At 37.2% G+C, this 22,852-nt stretch overlaps 1 protein-coding gene across 1 annotated transcript in view; it reads right to left on the reverse strand.

The window, feature by feature from the left end:
* Positions 1-22,852, reverse strand: part of LOC126478751 (zinc metalloproteinase nas-14) — a 92,903-nt gene that overhangs the window by 39,467 nt on the left and 30,584 nt on the right. Inside the window, exon 3 of the mRNA XM_050103726.1 lies at positions 6,952-7,128. Within this exon, the coding sequence (XP_049959683.1) occupies positions 6,952-7,128 (177 nt within the window). The remainder of the gene's footprint in view (positions 1-6,951; positions 7,129-22,852) is intronic.

Below are 22,852 nucleotides of genomic sequence, written 5' to 3' on the forward strand. Positions count from 1 at the left end.
AAAGCGATGTCAAAGTAGCTGGTTAATACATTCTAGACCAGGATAATACTGAGTGACAAGAGGTGTACTCCTAAGTTGTTTTTGGAGGGATCAGTAGTATCAGAACTGAATGGGGTGGCATGGGAAATCTGCTTTTGAACTAGGCTGGTGGGGTAATTCATCTAATGAAGGCTGATGTGAGACTGGTGGTATATTGATATAAGGAGTCCACATGTGAACAAATACATTTGCTTGAATACCAAGGCTGTATGGAAGGGAACGTTTGACATGGAAAGGATGGCAAATGGCACAATGTAAGTACTGTTGTTTGTTAGTAGGTATCATGTAAACAAACATGTGTAGCAGACCCGTGGTGAGGATGAGGTGAGGTCAACATCCTGGTTCCCATGACTGTGCCTATGGCCTCTTTGTATGTCTGCCCTTAAAGGTATAGTTGTTGTTGGTAACAATGGAGTTACTTAAGGTGAGCAGGATGGACATCATAGGTTTGGAATCAGGTGGATGCTGGTTGAGGAAATATTCAGCAGCAGACAGACCATGCACATAGAGGCTGTTGGTACAGACCATCAATGGTGACAAGCAAAGTACAAGGTGGGAGTGGAACAGACACAGATTTCAAACAATCTACAAAATGGCTGGTATCTTTAATATAGAAAGGAAGTAATTGTAGTACAGGTTGAAGGTGTTGATCAACTAAGGCAGATATATATCCAGTGGGTGCTCTGAAGACAGCAACTGAGATCCACAAACCCAACCACCCTGGCTGTCCCATAACAGCTGGCTTTGAAGCACCCACCAAATGAATATCAGCCATACTTGAGCAACACCTGCAACCTACATTACAAAGACATCCCTCCTATATTAAAGACACCAACCATTTCATAGATTGACTTAAGTCTGTGCCCATCCCACTCCCACTGCACACCTTGCTTGTCACTGTTGATGACACCTTCCTGTATACCTACATCACTATGTACATGGTTCATCTGCTACTGAACATTTCCTCAATAAGTGTCCCCCTGATTCCTGACCTATGTCATCTTTCCTGCTCTTTTTTATCAACTTTATACCTACCAACATCTACTTTATCTTTGAAGGCCAGACATACAAACAGATCAGGGGCACAGCCATGGGAACCAGGATGGCTCCTTCCTATGCCAGCCTCTTCATAGGTCACCTGGAGGGGACTTTCCTGGGATCCACAAGCCTTTAGCCCCTTGTTTTGTTTAGATACATAGATGACACTTTTGCCACATGGATTCATGGTGAGTCTGACCTGTTAAAATTCTTGTAATCTCTAAATACATTCTTCCAATTAAATGTAATTTGTCCCATTATGAATCCTGTGCCACTTTCCTTGATGTTGACCCCATCCTCAGTGAGGATCATCTATATACTCCTGTTAACACAAAAGCTACTAACAAACAATAGTGTTTACTTGTTAACAGGTGCCATGCTTTCCATGTCAAATGTTCCCTCCCATACACCCTTGGCATATAAGGCAAATGTATTTGTTCATATGTGGACTCTTTACTGGTATACACCATCAGTCTCATCTCAGCCTTCGCTGGATGTAACTACCCCACTATGTAGTTCAGATTTCCTGGGCCATCACATCCAATCCTGGTACTGCAGATTTTTCCCCCAAAAAAATAAAAAATAAATAAAAAAATAAACTAAACCAGCCTGGGTCTACACCTCTTGTCAGTATTATCCTGTTCTTGAATGTATTAGGCAGCTATTTTGACAAGGCTATGGCTTCCTAAAATCATGCTATGACATTTTACCCACCTTATATAGAATAGCTTTTTATTGGCCTTCTGATTCAGCTATATTCTTGTCAGACCCTGTGCTGCTACTACAACCATTTCCATACCCATTGGCTCCTACCCCTGTGACTGTCCCCTCTGTAAGATTTGCCCTATGCAACCTTCTACCATCACCAGTACCATCACTGTAACTGGCAAAATTTATACATACTATCAAGGGAGATCCACCTGTGAAACAACACGTCATGTACCAGCTGTCACATAAATATTGTTTGGCATTTTACATTGGCATGACTACCACCAAGCTATCAGTTAGAATGAATGGGCGTAGATAGGGGCTGTATATTTGCAACCCATCATATCCTATTACAAAGTGTGCTCTGTAACATGATAGTGACAGAGCCTGTTTCACCACATATGCAATTCTGGATTCTTCCTCCACACACCAGTTTCTCAGAAGTCCGCAGTTGGGAAGTGGTTTTACTACATTTCTTATCACCCACCTGGCTTTAATGTACATTCATTTTTACAGTCTCAACATTTCATGTCAATAATTATTCCTTTCTCTACTGCCTATTAGTTTTCCATATCTTTTATTTTCTGACCTGTCAAATTTGCCCCGACCCCCTCTTCTACCACACACAGTGCATCTACGTTTACACTCTTATTAACTCCTGCGTGATGTTACTATGAACTAGCCAACACCACATAACAGGAATGCTGTGTAATACCTGATTGGTCAGCTTCATTGCAGTAACGCAATTCATTGTAAGTAAACATTGCAAATTGAGAAAATCTTTTCGTTAAAGTAGATTGTAGAAGTACTAAACAAATGTTTTTTTTTTTTTAATTTCCTCCCCCCTTCCCTTCCCCAATGTCAATAGCAGCGTCAGCTGGATAAGGCAGTTACCAAAAATGAGTAAATTTTGTTGCTTGTGTACTATCCCATATCTGAACATAATTCTCTACCCAATATTTTAAACAGCATCAATTAAGATGCATTAATTCTACAGTATATTCCATGCTGTTGTGGCACAAAAACATGGCACACGTTCTGTACCTGTTGCAGAAGATGCCACACAGCTGACATCATCACCAGCATTCTAGCTGCTACCAACATTATGCTTGTTTCACAGTAGCCATCAGGTGTTGGCTGTCCAGTTTGCTGAATCAGCATTGCAGTAACCAGCACTATGTAACACCACTACTAACAACAGCAGAACAACCCATCACAAATGGACTGGTCATATGTACCCAGCCAACCAGAAAATAATTGTTTGGTATCCACTGGGCAGCCACTCATTGACCACCTCTAATATGTCAAGGGCCATGAGACATAGGAGTCCAAGGATTGGTGCCACTTGTGCTGCCCCTACTCACAAACGGTCATGCTCTGTAATGTGGTAGCTATAATGCTGTGTTGCCTTGAGCAGTGGCTCTGATAGTGAGGATGCCACTTCCACTACAAGTCGTGCCTGACGCAGAGCTGCATAAGATGCCATCAGCCTAGTATAGTAACCTGGGCCACATCCAGTTGCTGTACTGTTGCTTCCAATTACACTCACTGGCAACATTATGAATATCATGTCCCATTGTGACTACAAGAGTTCAACACAATTGCTGGGATTCAAGCTGAGTTGCTGCAGCCTTCATTCCCAGCATCTCATCTCTGAGATCATGGCAGACGTCAACACAGACAGTTAACCTTTAGTTTGGCTTACTCTCCTCCATATTCCCCTACTGATATGATAATCATGATACCAAAATGGACACTTTTGATCCTACACACTGAGTGAAGGGGAAGCTGTCACCCAATAGCGAAGTCAGTATCTTGTAATGTCTGCTATCAATGATTCTTCAGTTGGCTGGAAAGAGCATCAGCAGGCCATCAAATGGGTTTGGCCACTGATGTCAAGCTGAAGACAAGTTCTGGGTGCTGGGTGGGTGCAAGACACTTTGCATCAAGCTGTGCTAAAGTCTTTACCTCACCTGCCCTGTACTTTCATGACCTGGCTGTTTGCTGGACTTCAATTACATTTGGGAAAGCTGTTGTATATATTACTTGTGAGCTGATTGTTCCTGGTCTATCATCATTATTCTTGTGGTGCATTCTACAACCTGATCCAGACTGGAATTGTGAACTATCGAGTGATTACAATGTATCTATATTTTCTGTGAAAGAGAATGCTGCACTTTAGCTGGTGTGGCACCCGAGAACACTCTTGATAGCTACAGGAATGTGTTGTTGCTGTGTCCAAGTTTATCAGATTTTTGCTTCGTGCTTGAACTCAGAGCTTTATCACTCCCAACAAAAAAAAAGGTTATGTTGTCTGTGACACAGTTAATCCATTAACATAATCAATGTGCCACATGTTACAATAACAGAAAATGAGCATTTTATTGGTACACTGAATACTCCAGGATATATGTTCCACTCTTTTCACAAAATCATTGTACAAGAATTAAGTTATAATGATAGAAATCACAAAATGCAGGCTCGTAACTTGTTATTGACACAAAATCATCAAAATGTTCTGTGTTGAGTGTCGTGGGCAGACAAAGATATCTTTCTCTGGAAATCAAGGCGAATAAGAGGAACTATCACTACAATGAAACACACCTTTGTGCATATACGTGATCTTTTATTTAGGAAAATGACTGATCAATGTTAATTACTTGGCATTTGTAGAGCCAGTATTGCCCATCTCTGGATGCTGTGTTTGTGTTTTTGTGTTTTTCTTTTGGAACCTATGCTTTCAGAGTCATTGGAAAACATGTATAAACCTGTGAATGAACATTAGTTATCAGCTGATAATTATGCTCCCATGGTGTGGGAAGGTGTTCTCAACCTGTGAATGAACATGAGTTATCAACGAATCATTACGCTTCCATAATGTGGGAAGGTGTACTCATTTTTAACTGCTGTGCAGCCTGGTAGGTGGGTGTGATGTGTATGTCTAGCCACTTAATCCTTCAAACCAAAAGCCACAGACTTTTTCTTCTGGGCCCATTTAGAATCTCAGTTGTCCTACAATTAAATGTGTTCTGAAAATGTAGATGCAGTTGAAGCACATGTTCGTACTTGATAGATTTATTTTCGAGCATATGGTAGACCACTACTATATTAAGTCAAGGTATATCCTGACTCTATTTCCCTCTCTATTCACTTTATTGACATTTCACAATCATAGCCACATCAATAACCTATTTGATGATTCAGGTGGAGTTATGTGACAGCATGATCTATGACAGTGATCGTCATGTGGCCAAAACAAGTATTCATGCGACCTGTGGTTCTCAGCTGTTTTTATAATAATATGCATCTAGCAGCTAACAGCTAACTCCGAAACAGTGAACTATAGTTAAGACCTTCTTGAAGGTGTAGTTTTACTGCCCAGTAAAAAATAAAAATACTTACAGAGATAGTAATATTTTAAGAATTGCTTAATTTTAATTGATGTTGGTGTACTGGACCATGAACTAAGTAAAGTTGGCCACTTACCACTGGAGTGTAGGAATAAGTAGTGCAGCCACTGTGGGGTTAGAGGATGTGTGAAAGGGGGAATGTTTTATTGTTTGTCTTCCTATTCTGCCATCTCACAGCAGTGGCAGATACATATTGTGGGTGGGCACCCCCCCCCCCCCCTCCCCCCTTGCGGGGCCACCTGCATTGCCACCTGCGCTACCCACACAAGTCAGCCCCTGTTCATTTGTTTCTTTCGTTAGTCGACTCAACTGAATTGAGTTATCGAGTAGTTTTACTTTCCTATGTAGCACATGCATCCATATCATCATATTTTATATGTTTCTGTCTGGAATATAGATAGCTAACACATATCTATGAGAAAAGTCACAGCCATTCTAGTGATCTCGATACTTTCTTAAACTTTGCATGTGACTTGCTTATTTTTTATTACAGTAAAAGTAAGGGTAGCTCAAGATATCTTAAGCGCCCCCTCCTTGAGGTTTTTCTGTATCCGCCACTGTCTCACAGGCATAAATGATGTGAACCGATCATTTGCTATGGCATAAATTTTGACGTGGGAGCAACATGGATTCATTAATGCACACTACAGAGAAGGTTATCTTCAAATGTAGTATGTATTTGTGGCAAGGAACATTAAATTAATTAAGGCTGTTATAATACAACATGATGAGTAGAGGAAAACTGTCAATAGTTAATCATTTAACCATCTGCTGACACAGACAACACAACAATACTTCATCAGGCAGTTGCGGTGTCACAATTATGGTTTTGCTGAGGGTGCCAGCAACCTGAAACTCAGAACAGTTGACATGAAGTGCACTGAATGGCGTTAACTTTTAATGATCAGTACTTGGGGCTGGCAGCCAACTTAACATGCCTTCACTATACCTAATGTATCAGGGGCTTATAACATACTAATATATGTAGGTTATCGATTAATAACAAGACATATGTACATTGTAGCCCAAGATGCTGCCACACAATAACTGTATTGGTTCTTGACCAAAAACTTTGACAACCACTGATCTATGGGAATTTGAATGTGAGAAATAGTAGAGGTGCTGCCTTCCAATAAGTGAATACTTGCCCTCACTAGCCATAGACTGTAGACACTGTAGACTGTGCAGGTTGACTGTATGACCTTTACTCTGTTCTCAGATTATCAAATTGAAATCATTTTTTATATACACAAAACAAATTATTCTAGTTTCAGAAGTGATTACGTGTGGTATTCACTGTTTTCCTTATCTGCACAACAATTGTAAAAGTATTTCATTATCTAGGTAGCATAGCAAATGAGAAGTTTAACTTAAAATTTTGAAGAAAGATTGACCTTTCCAAGCAAAGGCTTACTGAATAGTAACTCCATTCCACCCAGAAAATTATTTTCGTTACATGTTTTAGAATTTGATATTGAAACACTAAATTTAATAAACCTGTAAAACAAGCAATGGAAAATCTTGGATTGTACAGTAACAATTTAAAATAGGATAGATTGTTACTCATCACATAGAGGAGGCATTGTGCAGCAGACAGATACACTGAAGAAAGACCATTATCAAACTTAGAAAAGTCAGTTCTGTAATTGTAATACTGGTTTAAAGCTTATGAAAAATGTTAGCCATTTTATTCCAAATCAGAGCTTTCATATTTACTTATATAGCTTAGAAGAGTTGGAAACTTTTTTTTGCTTACAGAAGTCTTCTTCAACTATATAATATGGAAGAACTCCACCGGGCCAGTATTTATCTTCATCCAGAATAATATTTTTTATGTTATTGTCTTCAGCCATCATTATGTCACCTTCAAATAGGCCACTCATCTCCCAGACATTTACTTCATCATTTGGTGACCATGATGAAACTTTTGTTGCTGGAAAGGAGAGCTGATGGTTAATGTCTCATCACATTAATAAAGCATTATTCAGTTTGCTTCAGCAAATACATTCTGAAACTATCTCTTACATGCAATGGGAGACACTCTACAATGTTGACAAAGGTATGAGATCTACAGATTTGAACAATGATAGCATAAACTATGTCTCACCATGAAAGAATGCTTGTTGAAAGAAGTGTTACTGAAGTTCAAAGGGACTTGTGCAGTGTTGTTATGAACATAGTTTATAACAAAAATTTCTAATTTGTTGTAACCAGACTCAAGTAAATCTGAGAGCAGGGTCATGAATGAAGTACAGTGCTTAGGACTGAAAGCACATTTAATATGTATGCTAACATACAGCCAAACAGCAGTAGGACAAATAGGGAATCTAACTTCTCAAATCAGCAACTTAGAATCAGCTACAAAATCCAACAGTGAATATTTAGAAACAAATGTGAAAAATGAAATAACAGCCATCAATGACTGTCTGAAAACAGAAATTTCAGAGTTAAAAAATCAGTTAGTGGGAAGTATGCAAAATGTTAATTCCATATTAGAAGAAGCCAAGAACTAACATATAATTTTTTAGAAAATGAGTTGGTCAAAATAAGTTCACATCAAACAGTAGAGGAAAAGGTTAACAATTTCAGTTCTAAAACAGTGGGAAAAATAATTTAGTTAGATTCAAAAGTAAATGAAGTACATGACACTGTAACAAATGAAGTAAATTTATTAGAGAAAAAGGTTAATGAAATTCAGGAAAATTTAGTAACAAAAGATCTATTTATGAATAGTGGCACTATTTCATCTAATGTATCTGTGAAGTGCTTTCTTTGTAATAATTTACATCCTGTTGATTTCTCGCAGCATTCTTTGTACTGGATATGCCAGATAACTTAAAGATTGAATTTTTTGAGAAGTTTCTTGAAGGAGAGGTGCTGTCTTGGGCTAGTCAGCCTTTTGAACTGTGGGAAATCTTTAATGATTTTAAGAAAATTTTTTGAATAAGTTTTAATCTGAGCCTGAACAAGTTAGAATCAAGAGTGAATTCTTAAATGGACCCATTTTCAGAGGTATGAATGACAAATGAAGTATTTTTCTGGGAACCAGTTAAAGAAATTAGTACACTTAGAGAAACCCTTTGATGAAATGACTCAAACACATGCATTTAAAAGAAGGTTGCAGAAAAAATACAGTGGGATCTGATTCATGGACCAGTTTCTTAAGTACATAGACATTAGATAGGGTTAGGCAAAGAAATCTTTCACACAGCTCTGGTGATGAGAATCATCACAATGGGGGTTGTAATTCAGGCTGCAACAGGGAGAATTTTGGAGGAAGGGATAATGGGAACTTTGTGGAATGAAAATCAGGATGACAGGGTAAGAGGATATAATGGTAATGAGAGAATGGTGGCTAGAAAAGAAATAATGATTACAGAAATGGAAAAAGCAATGGGGGACACAAAATGCAAACAGATTGAAAACAGGATAACAGTGGAATCCACCTGGAAAACTCACTATCACCCCAGTGAGAGTCCACAGTTTTTGGGTGAACAGATCAAATTATAATAGGACCTTTAATGTTTACTTTAAATCAAATAAGCAGAATAATTGTGTTAAACAGAGTCAGATCAAACATAGTGAGCATCAGATAAATCACATGAGTTTTGATAAAAAGTTTTGGGATACTATATGGAACAGTAATCCATTACAAAATAAGTGTGTTGAAAAACAAGTAGAAAATCCAATTTGGGTGTGGAGGCTACAAGCAATTTTTACAACTGTGCTGAAAGTGAGGTACATAATAATTACGAGGAGAGTATGCTTTCTTTTGTTAGATTTGCTGGTTCTATATGACTTATACCTTTTCTTTCAACTAAGTTTGTGAGATATGTTGTTCTGCATGGGGGATCTTTTGGAAAAGAGGATAACAATGATTTGTTTAATATTGGTACTGTGTCACAAGAAGTTGTAATGATGCAAGGGGGGGGGGGGGGCAGCACAAGGTGAAAATAATGATGTTGAAGGCGACTTGCATGAAGGTGACAATGTTAAAAATATCATTTTAGAGGAGAAAAGAGTTCAGGATTCTGGGGGTGAGTACAGAATATTTATTCAATTCAATTCAATTTTTATTATCACATAACATGCCTTATACAATCAAAGATTGTGACATAGGTGACTTGTCAGTTTTACACTACATATAATAATACTAAAAATAGACAATAAACTAGTAATATATATGGTGTAACATCTTCAAAGAGGTATTTTAATTACAATTATAATGCATTGTTGCCATTCACGAAATCTTCTACACTGTAGTAACATTTATCTTTCAGATATTTTTCCAGGTCTCTTTTGGTACCTTTTACATTTGGGTCATGCATATCTTTCCATATTTTTTTTACAAATTTCATGCCCATATAGTATGGGTTTTTTTTCACATGATTTTAAACGGTGGGTAGGTAACATACAGCTCATTCTATATCTAGTATAATACTGATGCAAGAAGAAGTTGCCCTCAAAAAGATGTGGGTTTCTTTTCGTGAAAGTGAGAGTTTCGTAGATGTATATGCTTGGAATGCTCATTAGATCTAGTTTTACAAATAAAGGTTTACAATGTTGCTTTGGTTTTGCTCCCACCATTGCTCAGATGATTCTTTTTCGTAGTCTAAAAGTTCTAAGTAAATTTGTTTTTTCAGACCCCCAGAAAATTATACTATACCTAATGACTGAAACAAAATATGCATTGTATACAGTTTTTCTTGCAGCTAAATTAGTAATACTGTACAAGATATTCATAATATATACAAGGCTATTCAGTCGACCCAGTATGTTGGCCACATGGTGACTCCATAACAGGTTTTTATTGACTAATACGCCAAGGAATTTGACACTCTCTGCAGTCTCTAATTTTTTTTCCATATACCTTATTTCACTTATAGACTGTGCAGATTGTTTTGTGGTGAAATGAACAATTTAGTTCAATATTACGAATTAGGTCTACCTCATTTTTACAACAGACTACAGTTGTTGAGTCATCTGCATAGAGGATAGTATCAGACTGGACCTGACATGACATATCATTAATATAATACAGTAAAAGTAGTGGCCCTAGTATTGAACCTTGTGGAACACCTAATTGAGTGTGTTTCCAGCCAGAGAGAAATTTCTTGCCAGCTAAGAGATTTGCCTTGAAAACCATAGCGTGCCAATTTTTGGAGAAGCAGGTCATGATTTACTGTGTCAAAGGCTTTGGACAGGTCACAAAAGATGCCTGACACACACATTCTATCATCAAGACATCTGCTGACTTTTGTGACTAATTCATTTATTGCATGGATTGTGCTGCAGCCTTTTCTGAAACCATATTGATTGCCTAAGATAATGCTGTTAGATGAATTGTGATTTTCAATCTGATCACATGCAGCTCTTTCAAATATTTTTGAGAAAATTGGTAATAGTGAGATTGGCCTATAGTTGCCCAATTCATCTTGTTTGCCTTTTTTATGTATCGGCCAAACTTCTGCATATTTTAATCAATCTGGGAAACATCCCTCATCAAAAGAGTGGTTGATTATGAAAGAGAGTGGATAAGCAATACTGTGACGGACTATTTTTATTATTTCAGTGGGGACCTCATCCCACCCCACCGAGTTTGAATTTTTTAGGGACATTATGACTTTGATGACATCTGAGATGGAAACATGAGAAAACTTAAAACATGGGCAATTGCTGTCTGTCGTATTGGGCTTTGTTTTTGGTGGTGAACAGTCACCAAATTCATTACAGTTAATGAAAAAGTCATTGAATGATTCACAAATGGCACTGGGTTCTGTAACAGCTCTACCATTTATCACTATTTTAGAAGGGCATTTTCTTTCTGCCTCACTGCCAACTTCGCTTCTTATAACAGACCAAGCAGCTTTTGATTTGTTTTTTGCATTTGAAATGAAGTTATTATTCACAGTACATTTTGCTAGTTTAACTATTTTGTCGAATGTTTTTTTGTATGTGCTTACATACTTAAGAAATTGAGGGCTTCGATTTACTTTTGCCTCCATATGCAGTTTCCTCTTAGATGCACTAGACACTCTAATTCCTTTTGTTACCCAGGATCTACTTCTTTCGGACCTGGTCCTCACTGTTACAAAAGGGAAGCATTCATTGAATATGCCCAAGAATTCAGTTAAAAAGTTATTGTAATTGTCACTTGTGGAAGTGTGTTTGCTGACTGTCAACTTGGTTTGGCTTAGTTTTTTGCAAAATACTTCCACATTTTCTTGACTGAAATTCCTACACCTTTTTGTTGTGCAGACTGAATTTTGCTTCGGTAGTGATACAAATAGCACTTTATGGTCTGATACTCCTAAATCTAGAAGAAACTTTTCTTTTACATAATAATTATAACTACTTACAGTATTGTCAATACATGTTGTGGAGGTTGCTGTAATTCTTGTATACTGATCAAAATTGAGATTTAGCCCATTTGTGGCTACCAGGTTCTTTAAGTGTGAAGAAAATTTGTCATCAGTCCTTACATCTATGTTGAAGTCAGCACATATAAGCACTTTCTTGTACAGTTTCTCACTTTTTAATTTATGTAGCAATGTATCAAACTTATCTAAAAATACAGAGCTTATATGGTACAGAGGGGTGCGATATATGCTGATAATTAATTTGTTATACTCTTTAAGTTCTATACAACAACTTTCAAATGTACCTTCTTCATTCAGATGGCTAAAATTCTGTCTGATATCATAGTCTACTGTGGAATGAACTAGTATGCAAGAGCCTCCATACCCATTGGTCCTGGTAGCCAGTTTATAACCTGTAAGTTTATTCAGGAGACTGATATTTTCAGATTTAGCCAATGTTCATTAAGGCATATTACTTTCACAGATTGTTTCACACTTTCTAGCAAAATTTCTATATCATAAAGCTTCCTGATCATTCCTTCAGACAGACCTCTGATGTTTAAGTGCATAATGAAATTACTACTGCATATATTATTAGGTAGAGGGTCTTTAAAACTAATTTGACTATAAAGTAATGGAACGTCCACCTGAGTGTTGACTGCTTGTTCTGGATTCATTGTATTGGGCCAAATTCGGAAAGAATTGTCCCCTTTCATCAGTTTCCCTGTGTGTGAGCATTTGGATGATGAGTAGGTACAGTTTTCTTGACAATAATTTCAATCTCTTCTGAGGCTGGTTCTGGCACTGTCTCATCTTCTGGACATGATGTTCCTGTTTGAGCTGGTGCTGTGACTGTGTGTAATTTTGAAATTGTTTTCCCGTTTTTCCATTTCCTTGGTCGAAACTGGTTGCATGGCAATTGGTTTTCTTGCAACATCGTCATCTTTTTTTATTAATTTATTGAAATAAATGACATTGAAGCTAAGTGATGATAATGTTTTTATTAGTGAATTCCATGAAAATAAAGAGAGTATTTTAAGTTGTATCTGAAAATCGGTTGATGGCAAGCCGTGCTGTTCAATGCATAGTCACTGAAGAATGTTGTCGTAGAAATAGAGACATGTTGCGCCCTTTGAAATGTGTCAGTTTTGAAGGTGAAGGGGAGATTTTTATAATGTTTTTATGGGATCAGTTTGGAAATTATGATGACAGAGAATTATTTTGGAACCAATGAGCAAAGATTAGTAGAGCCTTATACCCAAGCAGGTGGAAGAAAGTGAAAATGTAACTGGGTGAAGAATGTACAGCTAATAGTGTTTTGTTTTGTGTTCAGGCAATGCCTAAAATTCATACCAGTAATGCAGATTCTGCCACTCTTGATAATTTAATGAAAACTGAAAGGGATGGTGTTGAAGGATATTTTAAAGATGATGAAAATGATTTGTTATATGAAGTTTCTGAATGGAGGGAAGATGAAGGAGAATTAGGTTGTCCTAACATTAAAGTCAGAATAGATCAGTGGGAACATGAATGTTTAATAGATACAAGAAGACATATTTGTGGGATTTCAGAGAAATTTGAGGATAAAATCAGGAATGGGAAAGACTTTGTGGAAATGCCAATAATTAGAGTGAAAATAAGAGGAGTTACTGGGAGAAAAATAAATTAGTAAAAAATCAAGAGGAGAATCCTACCTACTGCACATCACATATTTGTGTGTGCAGGTTTAAAATCAGTCGCAGGAAGAAAGGAGAGTGGCGGTCGAACGACACTGGCCAGTACCTATCAGGCAATCCAATGTTTTAGTGAGTGTGTAAGGAAGAACCATGGAGTTTATATACAGCTTTGTGCATTTTACATCATTGACTATTGTTATTAAAATAAGAATAATTGAAAAAGTGCTCTTGTGGACTCTTGACACAACCTTGTTAGAGGCAAAACCAGTCTTATGATTCATGTTAAGAAAGGTCATGGTATCCAAGCCAACTTTCTTTTAACTGTAACTCAACTTGTTTCTAATGTCCGACCGTACGAGAGACTTGCAGGAAGTTACATATTCATGTGGAAAGTGAGATTTTTATTGTGTATGGAGGTCAAATACATAATTAGTTGACGAAAAGTAAAGTTTGTATGTCTACTTATTTCATAAGTAGAAAGAGTCTAAAAATTCCTGTACATAGTATTATTTGATGGAGAAGAAGTGAAGAGGATTTCCAGCAGCTGGATATTCAGTAAAGAAGAGTGGCTGAAAATTCCAAGTAAGTCACCTCGTAAAGAAGTGGAAGGGGGTTTGGGGGAATAAGCTGATATAATCCAGATCCACATTCACACTTTAAGTCATCAGAACATTAGAACATGGTGACCAGTGTGAAAGGACCAACAAAAAAGCAATTTTAAGTCAAAAATGAGAGAAGAAGCTGTTACATTTTGCAATAGCAACCAAACATAAAACGACAAGGAAATTACTCTGATAAATTGGAATATGTTCAGGTATCCAATGAATCAAAATTTAAATGGAAAAATGGAGAAGAAATGAAAAATTCACAATGATGAAAATAGTAAAGAAGATTTCAATATATTTGTCTAAGAAGAAGTACGCATAGAACGCTTCAACCAGGAAAATCCAGTGCGGGGAATATACAACTCTCACATTCGTCATGGGGACGCAGATGCAGAAACCAACATACACCCAATGCCGCCAACACCAGTTGCTGTTCATGGGTGCTGACGTTTCTCCACTTCCACTCACCTGCACAACGCAAATTCTACGTCGGGTGTTCGTGAAACGAAAGTTGATTACTTTAGTACGAAGTGGTACAAGATACCGTTGAGTGAACGTTTATTGTGTAATTACCATATTTAAAGTTAGTTTTAAATGCTTACAAGAGATAAGGCATATAAAAGTATAGAAAATATACAACAGGTTGGGGAAACTCAAGACCCCGCTATGGCCATGAAAATTGGCAAAGAAGTGCCTGACCGGGCAGAGATGATAAATTTAATCAAAGCTGAGAGTCTTAAGTTAAACTCATTAGGTTCTCAATTAAATACCCAGAGTGAAGCTTTAAATGCACAGAGTGCGACTCTAAGTAAAGAACTAGACTTAGTAAATTCTCAATTAAATGCTCAGAGTGAAACTCTAAATATTCAAACGACAAATTTAGGTTTGTTAAATGCCAAAGTCAACTATCAAAGCAAAGAATTTAGTAATCTATGTGAAGGCATGGGTGCTCTGAAGACTGAGTTCGATGCTATAAGTAATAAAGTAAAGAATTTAAAAGTAGATTCAAAGAACAAGATGGCAAATTCTTTGACCACTCATATAAATCGTATGTTTACTAACCTTAGTCAGAAACAGAATGATACTTTTCAAGATTTATCGAAAATGTTAGAACTTGACATTGAGAAAAAATGAAATAATGTAGAATCAGAACTTACTGAAAAGTTAAGATCTTTTGAAAATGTGTACAATATTAAATATAATGATGTATGACAGGGAATGAATCCTTTGATAGAGAGTGTAGATAAGCATAATGAAATAGTGCCAATCATTCAATCACAAATTACAGGTGTCAATATACGGGTAGATAATGTAGAAAGGAATTTCAAAGAGAAAATAGCTAACTCTGATATTATAAATGTGATTAGTTTGGAGGAACAATTAGGAGAAATTATAGATCAATAGGTTACTGAGAGAATAACATCCAGGAATGTGTCAACTATTCCTTCTTCTGAACTTAATGATAACCAGGAAGGGTATGGACAACCTGTGGAGAGAAATTAAGCTTATCCAAGACAAAGTAGAAAAAAGGGTAACTTCACCTAATGTTGCGTTCACTAGTGAAGCGGTGAGTGATTTTCAGTCAGGAGCTAATTCAGGGTTATATGGATAGCTCCCTAAATTTAAGTCAGATGGAGATGTACATCCGACCCATTTCTTAAAAAGATCTAACCAAGCTTTGCCAAAAAATTGAGAAGATTCCATGGAGATTGAATTTGCTGTGGGGTACCTTCCAGGGGAAGCCTCAGAATGGGAACAGTAAATAATGAAAATTTTTCCTCTTGGGAAGACTTTCAAATGAAATTTAAAGAGAAGTACTGGTTTGCCAGTGCTCAAGAAAAGTTAATATCAGATCCGTGGGAACCAAAATATTATAATAATACTTGCTGTCTATAAGGAAATATTTTGATTGGCATTTAACATAAGCAAAAAATAAATAAAAAGGGGGGTGCGGGGAGTACAATGTAAAGGATGTAAAATTGTATAGCCCCCAGGGACGTTAACATTCTGAGTTAATGGGGCGGAGTAACGACTGTAGGATTCCAAGTTGTTTTTGGTGTTTCTTCCAAAATAGTTTTTTTTGCACTGAATTCCTTTAAAATCTAGAACTATTTTGTAATCTCATTGCTTAGAAAACTGGATATGGCTATGAAATAGAGAACAACGTAAGAGAATTACAGAAAAAATGATATCTAGATGAAATAAACTAAATAGAATATTATATTTGTGGAAAATATAATAAGATGTGACTAGCTGAACAACTGTACCATAGTGTATAGATTTTTAATTTTGTATAGAGTATTTTATACCTTTTATGAGATGTGATGTAGATAGGAGGGTTTGTATAAATTTTGAAAGGGGTGGGTATTGTAGCTAAAAGCATGATTTACAAGAACAGTTAAATCATGATTAACACAAAACACACATCACACCTTTCAAACAACCCTCACAAACAAGTGTGCCTGATTTTTCATCATTTGCATTTCCATAGGGTTGCTAGGATTTCCTTTGGGAACATCAAAGGGTGAAAGTGGGACAAGTACGTTCTGTAGGGGATGATTTAACACCAGACCTCCTCTGGCATCTCACACAAGTACCTGAGGGGTAGGGATCCAAGGGAAAGGGGGGGGGGGGGGAGGGAAGGGTTTCCTGTCTTTGGGGCTATCTTCTTTCTCTTCTTCGATCCTAGCATCCATATCTATTCTTTCCTTTCTTACTTCTCATTTGAGGTTCCTGTCTATTTTTTCCCTCTTTATATATTCACAAACTTCTATCGCTGAAGTCCTTCGTTATTTCCATGGTTACTAAAAACCTAAATGTTATCTTTAGATAAGAATGAAATGATAATTAAATCAAGACCCTAAGCTGTCAACAGGCACTGATATACATCAATGGGGACAGTTAAAAATGTATGCCCTGACCAGGACTCGAACCCGGGATTTCCTGCTTACATGGCAGACGCTCTTATCTGTCTGAGCCACCGAAGACACAGAGGATAGTGCAACTGCAGGGATTTATCCCTTGCATGCTCCCCGTGTGACCCACATTCCCAACTTAATGTCCACACACTACATTTGTAGTGCCCCTGTGCATTACACTCATTACTCGCGGCAGACAATTTTACCGAGTCCCGTACGAGTTCGGACAATGCGTGTGTATCCAGCACAGAAGAAGAAAGTCAATGGCCGGTTAGCCTTAACTATATGAAGATGGTATCTGTTCTTTTGGACATGACGCTGGTATTCTGCATTGCACACTTTATGATGGGGCAAATGTTTGTCATAAAGATTAAACTGAGACTGTTGCACTTCATGAATGCACCATAAAGTACTGTGAGTTTAGTTTGTTTTTGTTCTATGTGAAATGTAACAAACTGAGCTAGAGATTAATGTAGTTCACTGACTGTGGCGTGACATGTTTTTTATGGTTGTAGTTATTTCTTTGTTTTGTTTTCAGATTTGTTTAATATGATTTTTGCACACATTTCATTTTACTTTTCCATATACAGGGTGTTTCAGAAGTGATGGTCAATATTCAGGGATATGACAGGAATGATCATTCGAAACAAAGAAGTTAAGTAAATGTGGGCTGTAAAATGCATACCTTAAGAGCTATGAGCAATTCTTGATCTTCAGTACTGTGAAACAAATCTCTTCTACTGCAATATCTTTGCTTTTCATTTGCTTGGAAGTGGTAGTATGGACCAAAACCAGAAAAATGTCCAGTAAACATGTGCTCTACAATGCTTACCTTAAGAGCTATGAACACTTGTTCAGCTCTGCTACTTTGAAACATAACTCTTCTAATGAGCAAGTGCTCATAACTTTTAAGGTATGTGTTTTAGAGCACATGTTTTCTGGACATGTTTTCTTGTTTGGTCCAACACTTCCCAAAAGATAGAAATCAAAGAGCTTGCAGTAGAAGAGATTTGTTTCACAGTATTGAAGATCAAGGTATGCATTTTAGAGCCCAAGTTTCCTTGAATTTGTAACGAAGCAAGCTGGGATATTTTTACTTCCCCTCTTGTTTTGCCATCTGCCTCTTTAAATTCATTTTTTCACTTTTAACTAATTACCATTAACATACTGTGCATGGATATAATCTGCAGTTTCGTAGAAGAGAAAGGTTGGCCCTCAGTTTTAAATAGTATAGCACCAGATCTAGTTTTGTTCTTAGTTTTGTCTATGTCATCAATTTTCTAATTTACTTTGACTGTTCATAGTTAATATTTTTTGTTATATGGTAAAATTAGAAGTAATTGTTATGTAACTTAAATTCTGTGGTTGACTTACAAACAAATATAAATTCTGTACTAATTATAAACATTTGGAAGATGAAACACTGGCATTCTTTAAGTATTTATTTGGCTTTATTCGAAAACATGTTGGCAAACCCAGCCCTAAATTAATTCCAAAGTAATTACCAGGTTTGTCAAATGTATTGTTTGCATAACTATATCTTTTAATTTCATGATTTAAACAAATAATTCGCCCTAACTCTTGTAGTAGAAGAAACTGTTAAAAAGACGGAATTTTTTGATTGTATTCAGTTAATTTGATAAGCTAAGTTTTAATTGTAATTTCTGTAAATTAAACCTAAAACAATGTGTAGTTTCAGTGCCTATTAGTGTGATGATATATAAGGGCCCGATTTTTGGTTCTGAGACAGGCAGTCCATGGCCGAGTTTCAGACAAGAAACCTGTGTTGGTTAGAACAACAACAATGCATCAACTTAACTGTGAAATAATTGTTACACCAATAGGCCACGTGTTAAAGCAATGACGGTGTCTGTTCAATTTATTTGAAAGACTGCAAAATGTGTGGTTATGTTTTTACTGCTTGTAGGTGTTCAACAGTAAACTATTGTAGCAGTATGTGGATGTTTGCCTGCAAACTATTAATGAGGCTTATCGAAAGTTAAACAATAGTGCACTGGCCATATAACTGTGTCTTATTGGGGTGTTGTGAACAGCGAAAGTAGGGAACTGTGAAATGCAAATGTACACCTGTTGTCATTTAAAGTAGTCAGTGTTTAAACTTCCACCCCCCCCCACCCCCCCCCCCACCCCCACCCCACCCCACCCCCAATCGCCACCCCCTAATTTTCAGCCAGTGTAGCAAACGTCGACACCAAGGACCATCAACGAGGATATAAAGCAGGCGAACATCACAAATGGAGCCCTTGTGGGTGAGGAATATTGCATGTGGGCACAATAAACTAGGACTCATGAACTTTGAACAGTGATGCAACAGCCAATCAACACTTGGGTTTCATGGCCACAGTATGACAGTAGCTGATCAGCGAATAGGTTCTATGGAAGCAGCTACTGAGTAGAGGAGCAGCCAATCATGCGCAGGTGGAGACAGCTGACCGGGATAAACAAGAGCTGAGAGAATTACAACTTGCAGCAGACGTGCAGACTACAAACTGAGATTACAACTGCAGCAGGGCAGCAGGAGATGAATGAATGAAAATAAGGTAATTTCATAGCAGGAGCTGATTGATATTAAGTGATACATAATGATTGGCCATAAAAAAAGACATTGTGATGGGAGACAAGGGACAACAGGAGACTGGTTCTGTAGATGATGGTGGTTGTAAATCAGACATGAATGTAACTTTTAATGATGGGCCAAAAGTCTAATTGTAGATAAAATGATTAAAGCATCATCAACATTATGTGGTAATGTGAGTGAAATGGACGAAAACAGTACTGAAGTTGGTGAGATCGTTAAGGTTAAGGAGTAGGAATATAGTAGCAGAAGTCAGCAAGGGCAAAAGTTAATGGCAGACAAAAAAGTGAAAGCGATGTTAAGGCAAATAATGAATAGTCTGAGTGGTATGTGTATGAAAGAAGACATTAGTAGGGTGGAAAATAGTATGAAAGAAGACTTTAGTAAGGTGGAGAAGAAAAGTGATAGCATTAGAACTGACATGGCTAGCTTAAAGGCTGAACTGAAGAAAGAAATTAAAAAGGAGATTCAGGAAGTCAGCTCTAATCTTTCAGAATTAAATAACAATGTTGAGGCATAGCTAAAGATTGTGACAAAATGATAAAGAAAGTAGAACATAATAATAATGAGAAATTAATATTAATTAGTAGTAAATGTGAAGAAGAGAGAAAGAAGCTTTGTGGTGACTATAGTAGGAGAGTAGAGGCTTCTGAAGAACAGTGTAAACATGAAGTCAAAGCGGCCAGGAAATTTTGTGCTCCAAACAGGGTTAAACTTGAGAACCAAATCGTTCAAATTAAAAGTGATTTTGAAACTGAGGTAGAAACCATGCATGCAGTAGTGATAGAGGAAAAACTGGTAAAATAAAATAAAAATGTAGATTCAAAATTGGCTGAAATAGAGAAAAAGATGGAAGAGGTACAAAATCTAAAGCATACAGTATGTAGTGTTCCAAACAGCCCTTAATTTATTAGTTGTAAGAAGTTTAATAATTTTGAATCATATGGGAAACTGCATCCACTGGATTTCATTAAGGAATTTAATGATTTGCCTTGAAACATGGAATGACAAAGAGAAAATGTCATGTGTGAGAGGTTTTTTGAAATGGGCAGCTCAGGTAGCTGATAGCTGTACTTCGTGGCAAAGCTTTGAGAAAGCATTTTTAGATGCCTAGTGGTCCAAAGAGAAGCAGCAGAGAATTTTGAGTGAATTTTGGGGAGGAGAGAGATTTGACTCTAGGAAAGGTACTGTGAAAGGTTTCTGTCAGCTTTGGATAAACAAACTCAAATATTTGGACAAAGAGCTTCATAGTGAATCAATAATTATAGGTTTAGAAACTAAATTGCCTCAGAAAGTTAGAGAATTGCTTGTACCTGCCCCTAGGGGTAATATTAGTGATTTCTTGAATTATGTTGATAAAATGAAGAGGGTGAAGTCTTCAGTGGCAGATCATAGGACAAACTTTGATAACAATAATCAATCAGGGAGAGAATTTCAGGTAAATAGGATGAGCAGGACTAATTACAATAGAAATTCAAGGAATGGTTGGGTGGAGGATAGCCAGAATGGGCACGGAATAATTCTAGTGAGATGTTGAATGATGGTGTGGGTAGCAATGTTTATCCCATAAAAGGAGAAGAGGAACTTACTATAATTTGCATTGAACCAGAAGCAAGACCTACAAGGAAGTAGGGGGTTCAACATTCTGTGTTGGATTCATTATGTGGTGATAATGCTTACCCCAGCTGTCTGTCTCATTTTTCATGTTTCCTGAGGCAGTCAAACTGTTCTCCTATTCTATCTGTAGTTTATAAGTGAATCACAAACATTCTGTCTTTGAATTTTATGTGATTTTGTAAGGCAGGATACTTTAGTATAGGAATATTTTAGAAAATGTTTCTTCCGTGTTATCTATTTATATTATGTTGTGTTAGTACACATGGTAGTCAGCTTGAAACAATCCAAACATCTGCAATGGAACTATGGTGTTCCGTGACAGACTATGCCTGTCCTGTTTGGTATAATTTAACTCATACCAAACAGGAGGATGTAGCTCTCAATGAAACCTGCAGAATTATAACAGGTTGCTTGAAATCCCCTCCAGTCGAATGGCTTTCCCACATTGCAGGAATAGCACCACCACCTATTTGAAGAGAGATAGCTGCAAACGAGGAAAGAAAGGCAGTGGAACAGGAAATTACCCATCCTCTGTATGGGCATGAACCACATAGGCAATGACTGAAGTCAAGGAACAGTTTCCTTAGGACATCAAAGGAACTTAGAACCACTGCTGAAAAAGCTAGGTTACGACTATGGAAGGCTACGATGTACCTTCCCCCTGATTGGAAAAGAGTTGTTGAAGCTTTACCTCCAGGCCATGATGGGGAATGGGCGACCTGGAAGTCCCTGAATAGACTGAGATCCGGAGTTAGAAGATCAAAAGTTAACTTGGCAAGATACACTGGTCCAAATTATATTTGGTGTGACTGTAGAGAAGAAGAGACAGTTCAGCACATGCTTCCTCAACAGTCAACAGAAAATGCATGGGAAGTGGCCAAGTTTTAGTCTAAAGTTATTTAAACACAAATGTGTAAAATGTATGTACATTGTAGTGTTTTAAGAATTTCGGTGTAAATTCTAGAACCACTCGGCCTTCTACTGTCTCGAACACACAATATTTTAGATGTGTGTGAGAGAGAGAGAGAGAGAGAGAGAGAGAGAGAGATGATAGAATCCTACCTATTGTGTGTCGCATGTTTATGTGTGCAGGTTTGAAGTATGTCATGAGAAGACTGTAAACACAGCGGTCGAATGGCACTGACAAGTACTTGTCGGTTGATCCATGGAAGTCATAGCGAGAGAGCAAGGAAGACCTGTGGAACTTCTAGGTTATTCTGTGTTAATCATATCAGTGACCATTGTTATAAATAACATGAACATTTCAGATTCGGAATTCAGAAAAAACTCTTATCTTGGTCTTGCTGGAGGCAAGACACATGGTTCCAATTTTGTGAGAAGAGGAATGGTTATTAAACCAACTCTCTCATAAATGTTATTTAACTGGTCTCTGGAAGTTATATATTTAAGTGAACACAAGGAAACTTATTGTTTCGAGTCAACTACATTGTTAATTGATTAGTATGTTGACAGTAAACTTTGTATATGTGATCATCAAATTACGGAAATAAGAAAATATTTTTTTTTGCCACACACATCATAAAATGTTAGAACGTGGTGACCGGTGTGAAAGGACCAAAGAAAAAAAGGAAATTTGAGATGAATACAAGAGAAAAGCTATTAATTGTTGCCATAGCAACCGAGTATAACAAGACAAAAGAACCATTTCATGGAATTGGATTTTGCTTAAGTATCCAATGGAGAAAATTTGTAAGTGTAAATAAGTGAGAAGAACTGAAACAGCCACAATGAGAAAAACCAGAGAGGAGATCTCGACATATTAGACTAAGAAGAGATATCCCTAGAACAATAAGATTAAGATGATCTGTTGTGGGGAGTATACAGTTCTCACATATCATGGGTACACAGCTGCAGAAACCAACAAC

The sequence above is a fragment of the Schistocerca serialis genome, chromosome 1, assembly GCF_023864345.2.
Source record: "Schistocerca serialis cubense isolate TAMUIC-IGC-003099 chromosome 1, iqSchSeri2.2, whole genome shotgun sequence".
Taxonomy (NCBI): domain Eukaryota; kingdom Metazoa; phylum Arthropoda; class Insecta; order Orthoptera; family Acrididae; genus Schistocerca; species Schistocerca serialis.